Source organism: Eschrichtius robustus, chromosome 1 (genome assembly GCF_028021215.1).
Source record: "Eschrichtius robustus isolate mEscRob2 chromosome 1, mEscRob2.pri, whole genome shotgun sequence".
In the NCBI taxonomy this organism is placed as follows: domain Eukaryota; kingdom Metazoa; phylum Chordata; class Mammalia; order Artiodactyla; family Eschrichtiidae; genus Eschrichtius; species Eschrichtius robustus.
Window position 1 is genome coordinate 54761276 of NC_090824.1, and position 25136 is coordinate 54786411.

The following is a 25136-nucleotide window of genomic DNA, read 5'->3' on the forward strand; positions in this document are numbered from 1 at the left end:
GTGATGTACCCAGCGCGGACCTCTTGACCCGGAAATCAATCTGCCGTCATGAATGCCGGGTCATGTAGTCCACATCGGAAGTTCGGACTAGGCAGAAGGCTCCTGAAAAAGGAAGTGAAAACGTTGCGAACGTAATGAACGTATCTGGAGCGGAGAAGGCGAGGAAGAGAGAAGGCATTAAGGGGAAGTGACGCTCTCCTCGCTCAGGGCGGAAGTTCCCCGCCCCACCCGTAAGAGTTGGGATTTGACTAAAGGCAAAAGAGGATCTTGCCCGGGTTCGCGTTGTCCACGGCTCCTCCTCTTGTTGCTGCAGGCGTGATTCCTGGGACTCAGGTATTTTCCTTTTGCTGTCCGTCTGCGGCGCAGGCTTTGGCAGAGTTCTGCTGAAGTGCCGCTGGTGCTGCAGTAAGGTGTAAAGAAATGAACGGGAGCAAGCAGGGAGAGAGGCGACATCTTCTTGTGCAGGGCTCAATCGTTGTAAACGCGTTGCTATCTACAGCACTAAGTGCGATCCTTTCCGCCTGCCGTCCGCTTACCGGGACGGGAGATCCGGCCCAAGGCCAAGCTCAGAGCTCGCGTACTTTTTTTCAAATCTTGGTGTTTTAGGCCTTTACTCTCCTCGCCCTCCCCCCCAACCCCCTTTTCCTACTTCGCTTACCCTCCGGTTTTGGAGGGTTACTGGTTTTCTGTCAGTGGTTTTCTGTCATTTTTCCTTATCCTCATCACTTTAAGTTCTCTTTGAAAACGTACGTGATCTGGAGATAAATCTGTTTTTCCTTGTAGCTAAGCTTCTTTCCCTTATAGGTTCTCAAAGTCTAATGCACTTCCTCTGTGGGACTCACCCCTTCCCCTCTCCCGCTCCCTCCGCAGCCCCAGCCTCCCTGCAGGATCCTCCCGCGTCTCTGCAGCCTTTCAGTATCCTGGAAACAGAGATTGCAGAGAATTTCAGTTGCTGTTGAAGTTCTTGGCATCACGGTCCTAAGAGAATTCTGACCTGTAGACTTAGAGCTGATAATAGACGTTTCTTTGTTTTAGGCGAACTGTGAATTTGGTGAGCATTTTTTCCTTCTTGTAATTAAACTTAAGCGGAAACAATTGAAGAGCTCGAGTGCCTGGTGTGAGGCTGAGTTCTTTGGAGTGTGGAAGAAAATATTTTTGGGAAGGAATAATATAGTTGCTTTTGAATGACCCAGTGGGAAAAGTCTGTTATCATTTGAAGTCTACAATTTATGCACTTAAAATGCAAGTGTTCCTACCCTGTTCTGGACCACACGAGATGTCTCAAATACTTTTTTAAGTCTTAGCATACCAAACCACTTTATAAATAATTTTTGCTGATAATGGAAGTTCAAAAATAACTTCTGGGTATTGTCTTAAAGCACAATTTGATTATTATAGGTTTCTTTTCTTTTTTCTTTTTCCCCTTTCTTTTGGGAGTAGAGTAAATGTAAATGGGGCTTGTGTAAACATGCATCCTTCTGTTTTGGTTTAAGTTCTAGGTTGTTACTTTGATTTTAGTTAGTCATTTTGGTGTTTAAATGAATCTGCCTAAATTTGGTTTGACTAAAAAAATAATTTTTTTTTTTTTTTAAATTTTAGGGTCAGGGTAAGGGCAGGGGAGTGAAAACCAAGAGATGATTTTAGAAGTTGTCATGAGAAAGAATGTCTAGTTCTCATATTTCCAACGTAAGAAGTTCAAATTTATACTTTTACTCATGTATGCTCAGACTTCAGGAACTCAATTCAGACTTAACTAAAAGAATGATGTACACATCAGAATGTACACATTAGAATGCCAGTTTATGTTGGAATAGAAGATAACCCTTTCCAGTAATCAGAATTTTCAGGTTGAAAATCCAGTGCACTCTTTCCTGTATGCAAGAACTTGGGAAGTTGTGTGGTAATCATGGAACAAAGAAAGTGAACTTGGAAAGTCCTGAATTATATATCATCATCAAAATTATGGTAGAAGCTTAAGAATTACCCCTTCTCTCTATAAAGAATACTTTTTCAAGGGGCTTGGATACTTAAATCAACTAGTTATATCCTTTTCCTTGGAACAAAGCACGATGAGTTTTCATTTTGACCCCTTTTCTCAGGGGCCTGTAGATCACTATGTTATAGATTGCAGTCTATTTTATATCTGTTACCTTTAATTTCCTTGATGAAGACTTGGAAGATGCATTAGTCTTCATGGTGGATGGGACCTTATCAGCATCCCATATCTTACTAATTATCTTTTAGAGTTATTTTGTGGAAAATAAATCTCATCCAATTAATGTATATTCTGTTTATTTCTATTACGAAGCAGATTTTTTTAAAATCTTATTCTTGAATTCTAGGAATTGTGTACTGACTAGGGAAGTCTTTTGTATTTAGCCATATAGAGAGGTAGGATAAAAATTTTTAAATCAAATTCCAGAACAGTGGAATACACTATTAGGTGTATTAATAGTACACCTCTGAAAGTTGAAAGGGAGTAATTAAGAATACATTGAAAATAGCAAATTCAGATAAAATAAGTTAAGAATTTCAAGATAATTTCAGTAAGTTCAAGAAAGTTTACTTAAATTAATGGATTAGTTAGTTAAATTAAGGAATGTTTCTGATACATACCTTAATTTTTTGAGCTGAAGTTAAGGTAAACACAATTGCCCTAAAAGCATCCTTTATTTCCACAGTCAGAATAAAATATTAATTGGTTGGATGAACCACTATAGTTTTTTCCTTGTTCTTACTCAAATTTTACAGACGTCCAGGAATATTGGAAACCAGTTTGAATTCTGTAAACTGTTAAGAATTTTGTATAGTTTAAGAAGTTATTGTGAAGAATTGCTATGGAAATGAAAGGTGCTATTAACATTAACAAGTAATTATAATTACACTATTATTTGAGTGTTTGCTGTGTGCCATACACTTTGCTGGGTACTTAATGAATATTAACTCATTGAATCCTCACAACAATTTTTTGAGGTTACATCATCTACATTTGCACTGTGGCACATTTTGTGGGTGTTTGCATCAGAAAGTAATTACTCAAATTAGTCAATTTAGCTACTTGCTTAGAGCTTTGGAAAACTTTTGATGGGGGAGAGTGTTGAAACTATAGGATAAAATTAGATTTTTCCATCATGAATCATTCATATCTATTATTATGTATTATTTGATTATATGTATTTTAATCTTCCTCTTTGGGTTTATGTTCTGAACCCTTTTGGTTTCTTGTTTGAGTCACACCTTTAATAAGGTTAAGAAATTATGAGCTTATGTTTATACATGTAGGATTAAACAGGTTTTCTTGATGTGTATCAGTGTTATATTTCATTTACTTAGGTTTGTGCTCCAAATCCATTGTGCATTTCTGAGTCAAAATGCTACTTTTAAACAAAAAAAAAAAATTGTTGCATTTTAAGCACTAATCTGTTAACAGGATTTCACATTTTTTGTAACCAGTTTTTCAGTAGATGGGTTAATTATGTAACTTAGAGCTTTTACTGGATGTAGTAATGGCTTTGGGGGACTTGCTTTCTTCTGTATTATTTTGGAATCTACGATATAATGACTCGTATTATAACAGGCTTCTAATTTTACTTTTGTTTCTCTAGATATAATGAAAGTCAATCTCAGAGAAAAGGAAAATATGCCAACTTGTTCCATAGGTTCACTGTCAAAATTATTATGCCATCATTAGTTGAATTCTTCTGTGAGGAAAATTGAACTGTGGGAAAGAAATTTAAACAATTCTTATTTCTCTTGACCATTTATTTGCTCTCTTTGTAGCAGATAATTGCCTCCCAGCTGATTTCAGCACCACTGTTTTGTAGCTTAGGTGTCAATTAAGTGTAATAACTCACAACTTGACCTTTAATAGCTTGGTTTCAGAATCTAAAATTGTGAAGCTGCTGTAGACTATGGAAGGTTTGATTTTATTTTAAATTTATCTAATGTTATCTTTATATTGTGGCTATTTATGTAATAAGAATGTGATTAGAAGTGAAGTACAATGCTATTACCTTTTTAAAACTTTTCAAATGGATACCATTTATTCAATTTTGACTAATCAATCCAGTTACCTGGATTTAGAGTACTCCTAAGTATTTGTTTTATGATACCAAAATTAAAAACAAAAAAGTATGGCAGGGATGTGGGGGAAGAAGAAACAATCCTACTATTATATAAATAACAGAAGGGAATGATTGTTCCATGGACCTCTCTTTATTTCATTTTAAAGGTCTGATGTATTCTTGTATCGGATCTACATAGTGTGTGTGTGTGTGTGTATATTTTATATATATGTATATGATCTGTGCTTTTTGGGTTTCTGTTCTGTACCTTTTTAGTTTCTTGCTTGAGTTAAAACTTGAATAAGATTAAGAAATTATGAGTTTATAAGTGAGGCACTATAACATAGTATTTAAGAACTCTGGAGACAGAGTGCAAAGGTTTAAATCTTGCCTTGGGCTTAATTTCTCTGTGCCTCAGATTTCTTCATCTGTTATATGGGAAGAATAATAATAACAGTGCCTATCTCATGGTGTTACTCTGAGGATGAACGGAGTTAATACATGTAAAAAGCTTAGAACAGTAGCTGGTACATTATGGCAATCAAAGATATTCTAGATGCTCTTTATAGAATAATTTAGTCTTATCAGGAGTAGCAACAATTATAAATTGGTTCAGTAAATATTTTAAGCAGGTCAACACTGATCAGCATTGTAATTTTTTTTAATGTAATATGTAAAGAACATTGTTCTAAGGTTAAGAAAACATTATAGTCCCAGTAACGTCTTAACTAATTGTGTGATCTTGTTAATTCATCTAAACTCTCTGAACTTCAGGTTCTTCATCTGTAAGTCTTATGTGAAGTTTAGTGCCATATATTTTTTTCTTTATTTCTTTTTTCCTGTACAAAATCTCATAAACATGCAAATGTAGAATAATGTAATGAACCCTTATGTACCTGTCACCCGGCTTCAGCAGGTATCAACTCATGACATCATATCCATTTCTATCCAATCCCTCATCCTATATTAATTTGAAGCCAATCCCTGACATCATTTTATCTACTGATATTTCAGTATGTATTTGTAAAAGATAAAAACTCTTAAAAACAAAACTATGGTATCACTGTTCAACAACAAAGAATAACAGTGATTAGTTAATATAATCAATAATACAGTCAGTGTACAAAATTCCCAGTTGTCTCCTAAGTGTTGTGTGTATGTGTATGTATATTATATGTGTGTGCACGCACCTGAATGAATCACAGGTTGTATTTGGTTGATAATGTCTTTTAAGTTTATAGCAATCTGTAGGTTCATTCTCATCCTATTTCTTTCCGTTTATTTGTTGAAGCCGTCTACGTTATTTATTCCATAAAATTTCTCACAGTCAGGATGTTTTTGCTGATTGCATCCTTCTGTTATAGTTTAACATGCTTTTTCTGTTTTCTTGGATCTAGTCTGTTGACTACATGTTTGATTTTGGGGTGTGTGTGTGTGTGTGTGATGAGTGGGAGTATGCAAAAATATTTATAGGTGGTATTATGATCTTCCATCAGAAGACCCTGATATCTGGTTGTCTCTGTTTTTGTGACATTAGCAGCCCTTCATAATCAATGTCTACCTCTATTAATTCATTAAGATTGTAAAATGGTGATACTCTATCATCCCTTCTTTAATAACTGGAGTACTTTTATAAAGAAAAACTTACCCTCATCTATTTGGTAACCCAGTGGTACAGTTATTATAGGAAAGGCATGATAAATGCTTGATTCTTTCCCTTTATTTGCTAGGTTTCAAATAATGAGTTGATTCATTAGCATCCTCCAGTGGTGATCACTTTTTTTAAATTATCATAATTTTATTATCATTATGAACTCACGGATTTAAGCATGTCTGCTGTGTTTTAATCAATTGCAGTTACTGTAATTGATGATCAGTTTGTCCCATCTCTTTGACTAATGAGAGCCTATTCAGTTTGGCTCCTAAGTTTTTTATGACCTTAGTCATCATTGATAGCTTTATTGCTACCTAGTATGTAAAGATTCTAAATTTATGGTGACATTTTCTGCCCCAGGTCTGGAATCAGCCATATTTTCCAAGGAGTTCTGTTCCCTTGGAGGGAAACGTTATTTAGGGACATCTGGTGCTAGGAGTGCTCTTTGCAGCTGGGTTGGTTGTAATTTCTAGCCCTTTTTAGTAGACAGAGCTAGGAAATACAATTTTTTTCTTAATATACATTTTATACATTTGTATATCTCATATATTTCATGTGGTATATACATTTGTATTAGTGTATATAATGTTGTTTCTATATATATTTGATATTTTTAATTCAAAATCAGACTACAAGGTTTATATTTAATGTCTCAGTCTTACATCTTTCTCTTCTCCCATATTGAGAATCCCAGATCACAAACGACTCTAGGGACGATAGAATTAGAAATGTCACGTAATTATGCATGTGGCAATGCACAGTAACAGTTTCAGAATACAAATAACACTCCCACCAACCATGTGATTACTGAAAGTGGTGTAAAAATTTTTAGGGCATACCCCACTAGGGATGGACTATCAAATTACTGTTTTAAAGTTATTTGGAATGGTATGGTTAGGCTACTAACTAGATGAACATTGGGTTCCTTTGCTTCCTTTTATTTTCAAGTTTCTTATGGATTGTGTTTTTAAGGTTTAATTTTGCTTTATAATTGTGTAAAATAATTCCCTAATTCCACAGTCAAATCTATAAATGGGATATATTCAAAGATGTGTAGCTTCTATCTCTATCCCCTCCACTCTTTTCTCTCCCTTCTCTGTTAGGTAACCTTTTAAAAAATATACCATGTAATATTTCCGTTTTTTAAAAAAAATAAGTGGGTATGTATGTTTGTAACCTCCCCTTTCTTAGATAAATAGTGACATACTGTACACACATTTCTCTTCCTTGCTTGGATCAGGGAGATCCTGCAGAGTAGTATATGCAGAGATTCCTCATTTCTATTCACAGCTGCATAGTACTCCATTGTACGGATGTGCCATAGGTTTTTTCAGCCATTTTTTGGTTGGTGGGCATTAGAGTTGTTGTAAAATTCTTGGTCAGTTGCCTCTTGGTCTCTCAAATATGAAAGTTCAAAAGCATAAGGTATTATTCTTTTGCTTGTACAAATAGACCTACAATTAATTACCTTATGCATTTGTCTTTATATATTTTTTGCCAGTGTATTTTTTGGATAAATTCTTAGAAGTAGGATTGTTGGATCAAAGGGTAAATGCAAATGTAATTTTGCTAGACTTACCAAATTTATCTCCAGAGGTCTGTATCATTCAGCATTCCCACAAGGATGTATGAGTGTGCCTCTTTCTTACAGCCTCACCAAGAGTATATTGTCAGGAGAGAATTGTTAACTCCATATAGTTTTAATTCATTTGATTATAACTGAAGTTGAGTGATCTTTTCATATACTTAAGAACCATTTGTATTTTTTAACCATCTGTTCATTTCTTCAACCTAATTTTTCTATAGGGCTAGAGTATTTTAGGAATGTTTTATTTATTGCTGATACATCTTTTATATATATTGTAAATTTTTTCTCAATCTCATTTATATTTTGTTCTTTGCTTATTATTTTTTTAGCTATTCAAAGTTTTTTAATGTAATTAATTTGATCTACTTTTTCACTTATTGCCCCTGGGTTTTGTACCATAGTTAGGAAACCGTTCTCTAATCTTAAGTTATAGAGGAATTCACTCCATTTTATTCTAATACTTGTATGATTCCATTTTTTACATTTATACCTTTGATCCATAAGGAATTTATCCTGGCATAGATATGTGGAAGGGATCTGATTTTATCTATTTTCCTGAGGCTCAGTTATCCCAACATGTTTATTTGAAAGTCCCTCTTTTCCTCACTGATTTTGAGATGCAGCCTTTATCATAAACTAAATTTACATATATTAAATTATCTATTTCTGTATTTTCTATTTTTCACCATTGATTTGTTTCTCCAAACCAAACATTCTATTTAATCCACAACAAATTTTACAGATGAGAAAGTTCAAGTTTAGAATAAGTAATTTGCCCAAAGTCTACAGCTATTAAGTAGTCAAATGTTGACTTGAACCCACTAATCTCTCTGGCCCTGAAATTCACATTTTTCCTCACTGTTCTTTCCTGTTTTCTATGGTACTTGTTCTTCATTCTACACAAGGTTGCTATTGAGATAAATGAAACTGCCAGTGTAAAACTGACAAAGGTTAGGTTTTGAAGATTAGGAATTATTGCTTCTGTGAGTTATTTTTAGCCATTTATGGGTAAATAACTAAGAACCAAGTATAGTCACAGTTGTAATTCATAATTTTGAAGGAGTAACAGTTATAATTTGCCATAATTTTTAAGCAGTTACACTTGTGCTGGAAATATTTTAACCGATTCTCAAACATTAGCATGCATAAAAATACTAATGCATTCTTAAAACACAGATTGCTGCCCCTTCCTTAGTTTCTGATTCCTCAGATGTGTGGTTGAGCTCAAGAATTTGCATTTCTAGCAGGTCCTAGGTGATGCTGATGCTGTTGGTGCAAGGATCATATTTGGAGAACCATTGTTTTAAAGCTCTCTCTTTTTAAAGTTCTGTGAATTTCTCTTAAGTCAGATTTCTTGAGAGAGAAAAGGAGTCAAATTTAAAATGTTAAGAATGATGTTATGGCAAACCTCCAATGTAATTCATTTTAAGTTCCCTATATTTACCTTGCCCTTTTAAAGTTCTTAGTTCAAATTGTTTTGGTTATATGTTAAGAGTATAATCTCTTAAACTTTATTCTCAATACTTCTTAAAGGGATTAAACATCATGTCATTTGAATCCAGTACAATGATAAATATGTATGGGTTTTCTTTTGTGAAGTCATCTTTACCAGTATCCTTCTTGAGTGGTTTTTAAACCTTTGATCATTTTTATTATTTTGGGGGGTAATAGGAAAGTGAGACAAAGGAAAAATACTACAGAGGGTATACGTGTAGGGGAATAGCTTCATCCTGGCATTCTGGTGAACTTGCATGTGTCCACATAGACAAAAGCTTGGACTGTGGGACTGAAGGTTATCTGAGTCTTGGAACACCTTGCGATTCTCCTGGAACATGAGAGGATGGGTGGTCTTTAAGGAGCTGCTGTCAGGCCATCTCTGACCTACCTCTCTGTCACCCCTGGGAGTCTGCCGTGAGACAGTTTCTCTTTACCTCCCTGGTGTGATGAGGTATGGGACTTTTGTGTCCTGCTGCCCCGCAGAATAGAGCTCCAGAATATAAAACTGCTGCTGCCGTAGTTTGGGTTCTTCATAACTTGTATTGCTGCCATCCAGCCCCTTTTGTTTCTGTGTTGTCCTTTTTAGTATGTGGGACAAGGATCCAGGGAGCTTAGTCTTCTTTCACTGTCTATAAGTAATAAACTGTCTAAATTTAAAAGTGGCTCGCTGTTATCTTTTCTGGTCAAATTAGTCAGGTTTTGGCCTTGCCCTGTTTGTATTTATTCATTTGACAGTAAGTAAGCTTTGTTCCGTTTTTGGTGAGCGTGGAAGGGAGTCACATGGGTTTAGCTGGTAAAAACCGAGTCTTCTTAAGGAAGATAATGATAATAATAAATAGCACCTAACGATCATTGAGTACTATGTGTACCATTTTGTCTGTGCTTTACGGATGAGAAAACTGAGACTTTAAGATCACTTTCTCAAGGTCACATAGCTATTAAATAGTACAAACCATATTGTAACCCTAGGAACCTGATTCCAGAGCCCAGTCTCTTAAAATTATACCTTCCTGCATATCTGGATATGTGTCATATATACACACAAACATATGTTCTCTTCTGTGTTGCATGTGTACATATATATGTGTGTGTATGTATATTTACAAATCAGTATTGTAGTATGCTTTTATATCGTGTTGATGGTAATTTACCAGTCTTGAATTGGATATACAAAAATTAGTATAAAGATCTATTACTGTATGATTTCTATTTATACTAAAAATGAATCTAACCAATAACTCATTACCTTGATTTGAGAATCAACAATTCTTCAATACTTTGTGTGGTCCAAGATGTCCACTGACGTCTTGTACAAAGATGGTACAAAGTAGATTTCTTACCCAGTAGTAAGAGATGGTACAACATAGAAAGCAGAATACCTCTTAAGCAAACAACGTAAAAAAAATCACTAGTAATAAGATAACTTATAAATAAATAAGATATTTATCACGAGCTTACTAAGTGATAGGCACTATTCTAAGCACTTTATATGCATAAATGCATTTAATCCTTAAAACATTCCTATATTATTGTATTATTACTGAGTAACTTTCACCCTTTGGTTTTTCACATAACTCTCAGATTTCCTTTTTTTTTTTCTTCGGACTCAACACCCATAAGATGTCTTGAATTTCTTCTCTTCATCAGGTCTTTTACTTTGTTTAGATCCCTTTTAAAGGATGGTACTCCAAATCTGTATTCCAGATGTGGTCTGACATTTGCAGAGCCAAGTGGAATGTCTCCTGTCTAGTTCTGTATATTATAGTTCTATTAATGCACCTTAAACCTCCATAAGATTAGTGTGCTAAAGTATTGCTAAAATTAAAATCCCTAAACCCTTTAAACACATCCTACAGATGAGTCTTTTCTCTCTTTTTCTGTACTTGTGTAGTTGTTTTGGCATCCACTATAGAATCTTAACATTTATCCCTCTTAAATTTCTTCTTATTAGATGTCAGGTCTTTTTGGATCCATGTTTTGTTAGCTGATGTATTTGCTGTCCTCTGCAGCTTCATATCATCTGCAAAGCTGAAGAGCCTGCCTGCAGTATCTTCATCTCGGCCTATGGTATACCATCAGAAACCTCCCTCCAGGTGGACCTCATTTCATTAAGTAGTATATACTCTGGTGTGGTTGTCCAACCACTTGCTAGTTTAGTTAACTGAGCTAGCTTATATTTTTTGGTTTTGTTCTCAAAATCATAAAAGCATTATAAAATTCTTTACAAGTATCTAGTTAAACATTGTATATTTTTCTGATCTGCAAGTCTTCTAAATACATCAGGAAAAAAAAGATTAATCTGTGACACGTTTTCTTGTTAACTGATGCATCCTAGTCTTAGAGATCACTACATCCTCTTCTAAGTATTCACATATCAAACCTTTAATCGTTTGTTTTAAAGTGTTATCTGAAATTAACATTAACCTTACCAGAATGTTAGTAGAAATTACAGTCTTATTTTTGAAAATAGTCTCCTGTCTTGTGGCACTGGCGATGATTCAGGGATCTCATTCACAGGTTCTTTTAAATATCTTGGAACATAATTGTTTGGTCTGGGAGAGATGTGAACTTATAAGGTAGCTAGGTCTCCTTTTTTTTTAATTTACTTTTTTAAAGGACTATTTTTTTAGAGCAGTTTTAGGTTCACAGCAAAATTAAGAGGAAGGTACAGAGGTTTCCCATTTACACCCTTCCCCAACACATGTGTACCTTCTCCCATTATCAACGTCCACCACCATGGTGGTGCATTTGTTACAATTGATGAACTTATGTGGACATGTCATTATCACCCAAAGTCCATAATTTACCATAAGGTTCACTTTTGGTGTTCTGTATTCTGTGGGTTAGGACAAATATATAATGATACATATCTACCATTATAGTATCATATAGAGTAATTTCACTGCCCTAAAGATCCTGAGTGCTTTGCCTATTCATCCTCTGTCCCCCTTAACTCCTAGCAACCATTGATATTTTTACTGTCTCCATAGTTTTGCCTTTTCCAGAATGTCATATAATTGGAATCTTGCAGTATATAGCCTTTTCGGATTGGCTTCTTTTACTTGGTAAGACATTTTCTCCATGTCTTTTCATAGCTTGACAGCTCATTTCTTTTAACATTGAATAATATTTCATGGTCTTGTTGTACCATAGTTTATCCATTCACCTACTGAAGGACATCTTGGTTGCTTCCAAGTGTTAGCACCTGAGAATAAAGCTGCAATAAACATCCATGTGCAGGTTTTTGTGTGGACATAAGTTTTCGATTCATTTGGGTAAATACCAAGGCAGGCAATTGCAGGATTGTATGGTAAGAGTATGTTTAGTTTTATAAGAAGCTAACAAAGTGTCTTCCAAAGTGGCTGTACAATTTGGCATTCCCACGGCCATGAATGAAAGTTCCTTTTGCCCTACATTCTGTCCAGCATTGGGTGTTCTCAGTATTCTGGATTTTGACCATTCTAATAGGTGTGTGGTAGTATGTCGTTGTTTGAATATGCAGTTCCCTCATGACACATGATCTTGAACATCTTTTCATCTGTTTACCATCTGTATCTTCTCTGGTGAGGTATCTGTTAAGGTCTTTAATCCATTTTTTTAATCAGATTGTTACTTTTCTTGTTTAATTTTAAAAGTTCTTTGTTTATCTTGAATAACAGTTCTTTATTTATTTTTATTTTTGGCTGCGTTGGGTCTCCGTTGCTGCATGAGGGCTTTCTCTAGTTGTGGTGAGCAGGGACTCCTCTTCATTGCAGTGCGCGGGCTTCAGTAGTTGTGGCATGCAGGCTCAGTAGTTGTGGCTCACGGGCTCTAGAGCACAGGCTCAGTAGCTGTGGCGCACGGGCTTAGTTGCTTCGCGGCATGTGGGATCTTCCCAGACCAGGGCTCGAACCCGTGTCCCATGCATTGGCAGGCAGATTCTTAACCACTGTGCCACCAGGGAAGTCCCTGAATAACAGTTCTTTATCAGTTGTGTTTTTTTGCAGATATTTTCTCCCAGTGTGTGGCTTGTCTTCTCATTCTCTTGACATTGTTTTTCCCAAAGTAGAAGTTTTTGTGTGGTTTTTTGTTTTGTTTTGTTTTATAGAGACATCCAACTTATCATTCTTTCTTGTGTGGATTGTGCCTTTGGTGTCTTATCTAAAAAAAAAATCATTGCCATTCCCAAGGTCATCTAGAATTTACTCCTGTGTTATCTTCTAAGTGTTTTATGGTTTTGCATTTTACATTTAGGTCTGTGATCCATTTTGAGTTAATTTTTGTGAAGGATATAAGTAAGGTCTGTGTCTAAATTCATTTTTTACTTTACATTCCAGCACCATTTATTGAAAAGACTATCTTTTCTCCATCGTATTACCTTTCCTGCTTTGTTAAAGATCAGTTGACTGTATTTATGTGGGTCTGTTCCTAGACTGTCTGTTCTGTTCCATTGGTCTATTTGTCTGTGCTTTCACCAGTGCCACACTGTCTTGGTTACTACAGCTTTATAATAATGCTTGAATTTGGGTAGTGTCAGTTGTTCAACTTTATTCTTCTTTTTCAATATTGAGTTGGCTATTCTGGGTCTTTTGCCTCCCCATAAAAACTTTAGAATCAGTTTGCAACATCCACAAAATAACTTGCTGGGATTTTGATTGGGATTGCATTGAATCTGTAGTGCAAGTCAGGAAGAACTGACATCTTGATAATGTTGAGTCATCTTATCCATGAACATGGAATATCTCTCCATTTATTTAGCTAGTTCTTTGATTTCTTTTATTAGAATTTTATAGTTTTCCTCATATAGATCTCGTACCTAATTTTGTTAGATTTATATCTAAGTATTTCAGTTTTTAGGTGTTAATGTAAATGGTTATATGTTTTAAATTTCAAATGCCACTTGTTCGTTGCTGGTTTATAGAAAATTGATTGACTTTTGTATATTAACCTTGTATCTTGCAAACTTTCTAAAATTGCCTATTAGTTCCACTGTCTTGGGTTTGTTTTTTTTTTTAATTGTTCTGGATTTTCTACATAGACAGTCATGTCATCTGCCAACAAAGAGTTTTGTTTCTTCCTTTCCAGTCAGTGTGCCTTGTATTTCCCTTTCTCGTCTCATTGTATTAGCTAGGTGTCATTTTTCATTTCCTTCTCTTATTTTCTGTATCATTCACCTTTCCTGTTTGTTGTTCACTTTTCATCCTGAATAACATCTCCTTGTTGAATCAGACAAATGAGAGTTGAGAGGGGTATGTTTCACAAAACAGCACTTATAATTAAATTAATTGCATGTAAAGGAAGTGAGTACTTAAATGTTTATAGACTTTCAGTTGAAGTTAATTTTGAACCAGCCTTTTGCAAATTTGAATTGGATGAAAAGAACATGGGAGAGGAGAAAGTTTATAGGCAAAAATCTGGCAAATGTGAGAAAATATTTATATAGAGCTGTGGTAATTACATGAGCTTTATTGGAATGAAAGGTCGTTATGGAAAGAATGGGAAATAGTGAAAGTGGGGATCATGAGAAGAGAATGAGACTTAAGTGCTGTATTCATAGCACTTCGAGTTGTGTGGAACTTTAAACTTTACAGAACAATTTTCATGTAACCTTCTGAGATAGGTGGGAGGTATTCTTATTTTATGGATGAAAAAATTAATACTTACATTAAGAAATGTACCAATTCCATATAATAGTATGTGACCCAGTTAGAACTAAAACTCATTATATTTCCAAGGTCCCTATTCTTCGCTGATACTGTTACATTTCTGTTGCCTCACCATAGTACCCTGTACTCATAACTCTTACAGTTTGTTATATGTTCCTGTGCATTATCTAATTTGATCCTCAGAAACCTTGTGAGATATATATAGTTCAGGTATTATTATGATCTCACTTTACAGATAAGGAAAATGAAGATAAGGTAAAGTTAATGATGTAAAGTAGCTAGGACTACTTTCTTAATCCTGTCACTTATTTGCTATATCTACTTTCTTTCCTGTTGTTCATTTTTCTCTTTTCAGTCTAGATGTTAACTTTTTCCATTAAACTGAGGCTAAAAGAAGTTAAACAAGTTTAAGAGGTCAACACTATAGTAAGTAAAAAGAACAGACCCAGATCTAAACATGTGCCTTCTGGTTGCTGTTTTCTTACCAATATTCTGTTCTGGAATAAAGTACCTACTGGAAGACCAACAAGTTTCTTGAGACTTGTCTGTACCCTGATTGAGAATTATTCTGTTAGATGTGTGCAGGATTAGTTGGAGAGATCAGAAGTGGAGGCTGGTGATATCAGCTATAATGTGGTCATGTTAACAAAATTTGTTAATGGACTTAAAATTCAAATGAAACAAGTGTGAAATGATGATGTTCTTAATGAAGATAAAAGTTTTAATATTTGGATATTTGCACCTAAAAATGCACAGGAATGAAGTGCTATACTCTCCCAGTCCTACCAACATTTATATTATTTAATAATGTTCAGAATTTTTAAGTTTATTTGATAATACTTTTAAAATAGGAACCAAATTTTCTGCTTTTTTAAATTATCCCCATTACTTGTGTTTGAGGTGTGAATGAGACAGGAAAGAAACAGTTCATATTGTGTAGATGTCTTATATTCCTTTCATCTATTCTAAGTAACTGCTGTGAGCCATTCTGAAGTATCCATGTGTTGATTTCTTATGGCTGCTATAACAAATTACCACAAACTCAGTTGCTTAAAATAACAGAACTTTATTCTCTCACAGTTATGGAGGCCAAAAGTCTGAAATTATTATCACTGGGCTGAAATTAAGGTGTTGGCAGGGCTCTGTGCCCTCTGGAGGTTCTAGGGAAGACTGTGTTCCTTGCCTCTTCCAGCTTCTAGTGGCTGCCAATGTTAATTGGTTTGTGGCTGCATCAATCCAATCTCTGCCTCTGTGGTCAGATTACCTTCTCTTCTTCTGTCTGTGTCAAATCTCCTTCTGCCTTCTTATAAGGTACATGTGATTGCACTTAGGGCCCAACTAGATAACCCAGGATAATCTCCCCATTTCAAAATCCTTAATCATATCTGCACAGTCTTTTTTTTTTTTTTTTTTGCTGTAAAAGTACCATTCAAAGTTTCCAGGGATTAGGATGCGGATGTCTTTTGGGGGAGCAATTATTCAACCTACCCCAGTCCTTATTGCCTCTCACTTTTTCTTCTTCTTTTCTTTCTAGTCTCTTTCCTTCTCTTTTATTTTTAATCTTGTTCATCTTCCAGAAGCACGGAGTGTGCTTAATATCTATAATAAAGGAGTTGAATGATTGTTAACTTCCCTTCTAACTCTAAAAGCCTCTGTCTAGTATTTAGTATTTAAAAAACAACAAACATGCAGATAAACAACAAATCTTATTTATTTTGTGCTACCTGTAAAAGTAATCATTTGCAAATTATTTTGAAATAACTATTCATGCTTTTTGTTTTTCTGTAGATGGACCACACATCCCCGACCTACATGCTTGCTAACTTAACCCACTTACATTCTGAACAACTTCTACAGGGCTTGAATCTTCTTCGTCAACATCACGAACTCTGTGACATCATTCTTCGAGTAGGTGATGTTAAAATCCATGCTCACAAAGTGGTACTTGCCAGCATCAGCCCATATTTCAAAGCTATGTTTACTGGAAACCTTTCTGAAAAAGAGAACAGTGAGGTTGAGTTTCAGTGCATTGATGAAACTGCTCTCCAGGCCATTGTGGAATATGCCTATACAGGGACTGTTTTTATTTCACAAGACACAGTTGAATCTCTCCTTCCAGCAGCAAACCTACTCCAGATAAAACTTGTCCTGAAAGAATGTTGTGCATTTCTTGAAAGCCAACTTGATCCTGGTAATTGTATTGGAATTTCTCGCTTTGCAGAGACATATGGTTGTCATGACCTTTATTTGGCAGCCACTAAATACATATGCCAGAATTTTGAAGCAGTTTGCCAGACTGAAGAGTTTTTTGAGCTTACGCATGCTGATTTGGATGAAATTGTTTCCAATGACTGTTTGAATGTAGCTACTGAAGAGACTGTTTTTTATGCACTTGAGTCTTGGATCAAGTATGACGTCCAAGAACGCCAGAAATACTTAGCACAGCTACTTAACAGTGTACGATTACCATTGCTGAGTGTTAAGTTTCTCACTAGATTATATGAAGCAAATCATCTTATTCGTGATGATCGCACTTGTAAACATCTTTTGAATGAAGCTCTGAAGTACCACTTTATGCCTGAACACAGACTCTCTCATCAGACAGTCTTGATGACACGACCTCGCTGTGCTCCCAAAGTACTTTGTGCAGTAGGAGGAAAATCTGGACTGTTTGCCTGTTTGGATAGGTAAATAGGCTTTTAAAGGATTGATGCTAATAGATTTTATACTCTTAAAATTTGCTAATTTGTTATATTTTTAAAACAGTTTGATTTTCCTGATTATTTGCTTCTTTTTGTTGTTTTCTTTTTAAATCACTTACCTGATTATTTTAATCACATTGTCGTCCATTCTCGACAACACTCTCAATTTTAAACACCTCTCCTCCCTCCCAGTGCACAAATTTTATCCATCCTGGTTATTCATGAACTTTTCTTCCATTTTATGCCCTTTTTTCCTTTGTCAAATCATTTACATCTTTATATGAGTCAGACCAGGTCAGAGGGGATTTATTATTGCTAGCTATATCAAAAAATGCTAAAGAGGAGAGCTAGGAATTTGTGATGAGGTCAGACTGGAACAAGAATATGTTTGAATGAATACAGTTAATCAGAGTAACCACCAAGAAAATAAAAAACAGGATATTGATATAAATCATGGACTTTACATGCAATTTATTTTCTTCAGCGTAAATATTTTTTTAACAACAGTAGTAAAAAGTGCTTTCTTTTCTGATAACTTAGAGTAGGAGTTGTCAGACTTTTTCTATAAAGAGCCAAATAGTAAATATTTTAAGTTTTGTCATCGTCATATGGTCTTTGTTGTAACTACCCAAGTCTGCCATTATAGTGCAAAAGCAGCCATAGATAATACGTAAACAAATGAGCATGGCTGTGTTCCAGTAAAACTGTATTTACAAAAGAATCTGGTGGGCTGAATTTGGCCCATGGCCATCATTGATTTAGAGCATTCTACAAGTAACTTTTTTTGTTTGTTTGTTTATTTGTTTAATTTTTATTTTATATTGGAGTATAGTTGATTAACAATGTTGTGTTATACAAATAACTTTTATACATTGAAAATATAGCTGGATGTTACCTTCCTTTTCCCTTAAATGGGATTGCTTTATGAAAACTTTTGTGTTTAATTTATTTCTTTAATATTTAATATTCTAAATATTAGAATAAATATTAGAATATTTAATATTCTAAAATATTTCGAAACATTTGGTAGATTGCATTTCTTTCCTCCAATAGGAGGAAACTGTTGATGTTTTATCAGTGTCAATTGGTATGTTCTTTATCTTTTAAAAAGTCTCAGTGTACATTTTAATTGTGGTCTAAAACTAGATTTGTTGAGATTGGGCTAACAATAGCTTTAAAGTTCCCTTGTGCCCCTCCTTGATGCCATCTCCTTCTCTCCCCCAGAAGTAACCAGTATTCTGAATTTTTAATGTATTATTCCCTTGCTTTTTGTTATAATTTTGCCACATATTTTATGTGCCCCAGTATATAGTTAGGTTTTACATTTTTTTTACATTTTTATGTAAATGCAGTAGTACCATGTATATTCTTCAGAGATGTGTTTTATCATTGAGCAGTAAGTTTTGAAATTGAGATTGCATGAGGAAATAATTCATTTAGTTTCATTGGCGTATAGTATTATAGTAGATGGACATAATACAACATTTTCTTTCTACTGTGAGTATGATGACTGAAAATTATTTGAAATGTTTCACATATACGGAAAAGTCCACAAATTCCAAGTGTACAGCTCAATGAATTATCACAAAGCAAACATTACAAACCATTTCAAGAAAAGAACATGAACAACACCCAGAAACCACCCTTAAGTTCCCTCCCTGTCCTCCCCAAAGGTAACCACCACCCTCATTTCTAATCTAGAGATTAGAAGTGTTTTTGAACTTGATAGAAATGAGACTATACTGAATATATTCTTTTGAATTTGGCTTGTTTCCCTCAACATTATATGTGTAAGATTCATCGCTGTTACATGTAGTTGTAGTTTGTTCATTTTCATTGCTGTATAGTATTTTCTTATATGATATGCACAATTTACTTATCCATTTTATGGTTGATGAAAAATTTGGATTGTTTCCAGTTTTCAACTATTACAAATAATGCTACTGTGAACACTGTTGTACATATACATATGTGTGCATTTCTCTTGGGTGCATATCTAAGAATGGAATTGCTTTGTCATGGGGTGGGTGTACCACATCTTATTTATCCATTCTCCTTTTGATAGATGACTGTGTTGAGCTGCTGTAAACCTTTCTCTATTTGTGTTCTTTTGCAAAACTGGCTGCAATAGGCATTCAGTAGAGTAGATACACAGGAATGAAATTGCTGTGTCAGAGCATACGTGTATCTTCAGTTTTGCCAGATATTGTTTATGGGCCATTTTGATGTTTTAAATTTAATTTTTTCTGCTTATTCTTTAGTGTGGAGATGTACTTTCCTCAGAATGACTCTTGGATTGGTTTGGCACCCCTGAACATTCCTCGCTATGAATTTGGAATATGCGTTTTAGACCAAAAAGTGTATGTTATAGGTGGTATTGAAACTAACGTGCGTCCTGGCATCACTATCAGAAAACATGAAAATTCAGTCGAATGCTGGAATCCTGATACAAATACCTGGACTTCTCTTGAGAGAATGAATGAGAGCCGAAGTACCCTTGGAGTAGTGGTACTTGCAGGAGAACTTTATGCTTTAGGTGGTTATGATGGACAATCTTATTTACAATCTGTAGAGAAGTATATTCCCAAAGTAAGAAAGTGGCAACCTGTGGCACCAATGACTACAACAAGAAGTTGTTTTGCCGCAGCTGTGTTGGATGGAATGATATATGCCATTGGTGGGTATGGTCCTGCCCACATGAACAGGTATTTAACGTAATCAAGTTGTATATGCTTGTAGATTTTTAAAAGTATCATTAACAATGATTTCTGGATTTTAAACAATTTGTGTATATGAATGAACTTCCCTTTTTAATTTTTAAAGTAATATTGATAGACATTTGGGAAACTTAACCTGCTCCACAAGTATAATTGTAACTGTTTTACAAGGAGATTTAATACAAACCTAAAAATCAAATCCTTTTTATTAAATTTTACATTCATTCATTCAATATAAATGGACTAGATTTTAGAATTCAGCAATCTGAAAATAAGATGAAGTTAGATAATTTTAGATTTGGGGTGGTGTGTATATGTATAAATGTGTGTGTCTGTATGTGTGTGTATGGATGGATGATCTGTTACTACATTGTTTAAAAGAATAAAAAAGTGGAAAATGTAATTTCTATATGCTTACACAATATTATAACACATCATAAACTTTAAGCCTTATTTAAATATTCCATTCTGGATTCTTATTCTGTAATCATACATGTATCATTATGTATCTGAGCTGTGCTGAAATTTAAATGTGAGATTTCTGTATCTTATAGTATTCTCTGAATAAAGGAGAAATATATGTATGAGAAAAACAAAAGCATAAAGTGCTTATATGGAAAATTAATCATAATTCTGAACCTTTGTTGAAAGTCGATCTTCCAAAGATTTTCTCTCTAATAGTATTTTATCTCTAATAGTGGTATGTGTTTTATTTATTGTGAGCATTTTAATAAAGGAGAGTATGTGGTGGTTTGTTAACAGGCTGAGAAAGTAATGAGACAACACCATTTCATCTATAAATTTTTATTTCTGTGTAGGCTAAATTTTTCTCCCTTTTTATTGCTCCTTTAGTTGAAGGAAAAGTATTTGGGACCCAGACATGCATTTCTATTTTTTGAAAAGCTGCTAGCAGAAATTTCTAAGATAAAAGGTTAAGTACTTTAATTTTGAGATAATGCTCTTGAAGTTTTAGCTTTTGTTACAGTTTTTCACAGGATTTTTCTTGTCTAGTGATTTTGCTCTAACGGTTTTTATCCTGGTGTCCTTCCAGAAATAGTTGTAGTTTAGTCTTCTAGTCTAGTCTAGTCTAGTCCCTATTCTGAACTTACTCTCAAATGCTTTAGGCTTTCTTGAGAAGTTAGGTTAGGACCAGAACAAGCTCAACCAACTTGCCTTTGCACCCCTTCAGGGAAAGTGTAGGCTTAAAGGCCTTCTGGGATTTTCTAGGAAAGCATATTTGGAAATTCTGATTTGATTTGGATTTCCATAATGCAACTTGGAAATGCCAAGAATTCTCTGGAATACAGACTTTATTTAAATCCGTGAATTCTCATAAATTACTCTGATTATTATAATCATTACAATAATCATTATTATGATTAGCCAGTTTGTGTTATGAAGTATGTAGTGTTTGCTTTACAGTTAGTCAACGTGAATTCACCTATAAGAAAAAAATTCCTCTTCTTTCCTTCTCTTCATCTTCCCTTTTCCGTAGCTGAGGGGAAAATCCTTAGTATCTTTAGGAACAGTCTATATTCAGTTTGTGATTTTCAGAGTCCTTTCACATGCATACTCATTGGACTTTATTCTTACATGAATCCTTGAGGTTATATTATCCCCATGTTTACAGGAAATGACTTATCCAGGAATACACAAATCCAAAGTGGTAGGTCTAGGTATGTATTATTAGTACTTGAACCCAGATTTTCTGACTTCAAATGCTCCATGCTTTTAATACACCTTGCTGCTTGTACAATATAATAGAGTAGGGTATGGCTATTATTGCACCAGTCTACAAGGTAAGCTTTTATCCCTGTGATTTTATCAGCAAAATCTGAACATTTGGGACAAACTACTCTTGTTTTATATCTGTCCGTTTGCACTTTTAAAACTCTGGTGGGTTTTAGTTGCTTTAGTAGGAAGAGTGACACAAAGGATATGTGAATTAATTCTTTCTTTTGTGAATATTTGCAGTGTGGAGCGTTATGATCCAAGTAAGGACTCCTGGGAGATGGTTGCATCTATGGCAGATAAAAGGATTCACTTTGGTGTGGGTGTCATGCTAGGCTTTATTTTTGTGGTGGGTGGACATAATGGTGTTTCACATTTGTCAAGCATTGAAAGATATGACCCTCATCAAAATCAGTGGACTGTGTGTAGACCAATGAAAGAACCCAGAACAGGTAATAATAACATACCAATTTCTAAACATGCAGGACAATATTTTTTATAGTGATGTTCTTGAAATAGTAGTTTCTTGGGATATAACAGTAAGAGTATTATTACTTGTCCAGAAAAAACTTTTTTTGTGATAAACTTGACCGACAACTTGATTAGACAAAACTATATATATTTTTTTACTGTGATTTTAATATGCCAATGTGCATACTGTTATTTTTTAAACTTCTACAACACATCTTGAGAAATGCTGGTAATAGAAAGTACCTTATAGAAGCTCTTTGTGTCCATGTAACAAATGTTAATTGTTTTATGTGTTACACACACATGTGCACACACACCCAGGATCCTAGGGTTGTTCTATTTTGTTTTTTATTGTACATCAGCAGTCTGTATGTTACTTTCAAATGTTCTCTCCTCCTTAAGGGGTATAGTTATAGTTGATCTAGAAAGGGTTGGGTTTCAGGTTTCATAAAGAAAAACAAATACACCTTTGAGGAAAAGAAGAAATTATCCTTAAACCCAAACTCAAATCACATTATTTTAAAAGGAACATTTTAAGTTACTGGTGGAAATGCTTTAGGAGTATTCCTTGCATTTATGATTAAAGAAAATCCTGAAAAATAAACATACGAAGGAAATTGAAAGGCTTGTTTACTAGAATTAGTTTCTGTGGTACCATTGAGAAGGAAAACCATAAAACAATGAAAACGTAAAATATTTGGGTAGCCTTGTTCTTTTTAGAACTATATATATATAAAGTAAAATTTTTAAAGCATAAATTATATAGTTCAATATATATTTAAAATTTTAACACGTTTGAAAACAAAAATTAATGATTTTTGAAAAATATAAATTGAGAAGAAAGCATATGGAAAGATATATACTACATTCTTAATATTTAACTGTGGTGGAGAGAGGGAGAGTAGGATTGAGGAGGAGAGATGAAGGAAGACTTCAGCTCTTTTACACTAAGGGATTTTTTTTTCCAGTAAGCACATATTGCTATATTGCTTGTATAATTAATAATAGATTGTTGAAATGTATTTTAAGAAAACATTTAAATACAAATTTAATTTAGTGCGAAGTCTGCTTCATGGTTAACATATTTTTTCCCCTATTTTTACCCACCTTTCCTAGGAGTTGGTGCTGCAGTAATTGATAACTACCTTTATGTAGTGGGTGGTCACTCAGGGTCTTCCTATCTGAATACCGTGCAGAAATATGACCCTATCTCAGATACATGGCTGGATTCAGCTGGCATGATATACTGTCGCTGCAATTTTGGATTAACTGCACTTTGACAAGCGTGGACTTGTGGAAATAGCGTAGTGATGAACCTTGTGCTGCATGAAAGGATGCCCAGTTTTCTGAAGCCCAAAAGCTACATTGCTTTCTTTTTAACTTGCAATGGCATGAAGACTCAAAGTTTTGTTGGGTACTTTGAACTGACAAGTAGCTTTGGTTGCTCTTGATTATACAGTGAATCAATAATCCAAGAAAAAAAAAAAAGGAAAGATCTTGCCAATTGAATTGTGCACTTTTTTTTCCTAATACTGGGATAGAATAGTTTTATGTTCATAAGTGTACATGTGGAGAAAACCTTGCTGCTTTTTAAAAAAAATTTAGCTTTCGTCCTCCTCCTTGTTCTGCACCGTTTTTTACCAGGATGAGAGATGCTTAGATGCTGGAGTATACTGAGTGACTAGACAGAGTGCTGATACTGTTGGATATAAATTCATATGCTTCACATTTTAAACAAAGGGCTGCTTTTTTTTTCGGGTACTTTTAAGGGTTGTAAATTACATGCCATACTGAGTCACCTGGATATTCTTCCTGCTAAATGGCTTTAGGGCTGGGGATGTAATAAGTTTTCAAGATAAATGCATTTACTATCATGATTTCGGGTCCTATTTTAAGCAATCAGATACTTACTGTGTATGCCTTTTTTATATGGGCAGGTTAATGCTGGATGAATTTAGTTACCCATCTATGGTATGCTAAGCATGGATAGAAAGAGTTAAGCATATCAGTTTCAATTTTTTTTTAGTAGTCCAGCAGGCTTCCCAGTGTTGATGTAAATATTTGATAAATGTTTAGTGCCACCCTTAGTGCACATTAAGTTTTTTCATATATGCTTACAATAATTTTAGTTTTTTTAAGACTTTTGTTTGCTTTTTCAAAGTATTCAGATATAAAAATGGTGCTAACTGTAGGATCTGTAACAGGGCTATAAAAATGTTCTTTTGGATGTTAAATATGAGATACGCATGACGTGTTTTGATAGTATTTTTCATTTTTACCGGCTTGGTTCATTTGTGCTTATTAAAAATGTTAGTGTTTATACTAATATTTACATCCAAAAAACATTCAAATGGCCTGTTATGCTTTTCATGGTTCCTGAATAGTGATTTAAAGAAAGATACATTTTATCTTGTTTCTTCTTGTGCTAGATGTTACATGCCCTTCTTAAAAACAGAAATATATGCATTAAATATAAAGCACTAGGCAGTTAAGCATTATTTTGTACATTTCTTAGGTAACTGAATATTTTAAAGTTATTGAGGAAAACTGGAACTTGATGTTTACTTGAGTAATGGTTCTAAATTCAGTTCCACTTTGACTAAAGAAACGATCTTTTAAAGCAAAATTGTTTGCTTTACCCAAGTGACAGCTTATTTAAAAGAACTGGTTAATTCATTTTGTTTTGCATGTTTTAGTAATGTCTCTTAATCTTGAATACATTACTTTGCATTTTATTAGGATGTTGGTACTTGTGTTTTTGGTACTGTAGTCATTTTGTTTTCCTTCCCTTGATTTTTTCTTTCTCTTTTCTTTTTTTTAACTGCCCACTATCTCTTTATAGTCTCTACAAAACTATATTTGTTTCCTAAGAAAAAGTTCATATTGCATTCTTAAGTGCCATAATGTTCAGAACTATTGTTAAGAAGCCATTTGTAATTATAAAACATAGGTTCATTTTTAGCATATATGTTATTTCTTGAAAACTATTTATAGCCAGGCAATTTTCAGTTTTCCTTGTTCTTCCATAAACTGCCAGTTGTAGACTTAAATATATACTGCAAAACTG

The 25136-nt window shown here is 34.3% G+C and overlaps 1 protein-coding gene across 1 annotated transcript; it reads left to right on the forward strand.

The window, feature by feature from the left end:
- Positions 1 to 126: 126 nt before the first annotated feature.
- KLHL28 (kelch like family member 28) lies at positions 127 to 24749 on the forward strand. The gene is made up of 5 exons (XM_068545831.1): positions 127 to 333; positions 16237 to 17135; positions 19412 to 19855; positions 21842 to 22050; positions 23186 to 24749. The coding sequence occupies exons 2-5, from the start codon at positions 16237 to 16239 to the stop codon at positions 23347 to 23349; spliced, it is 1716 nt and encodes a 571-aa protein (XP_068401932.1). The 5' UTR covers positions 127 to 333; the 3' UTR covers positions 23350 to 24749.
- Positions 24750 to 25136: the final 387 nt, after the last annotated feature.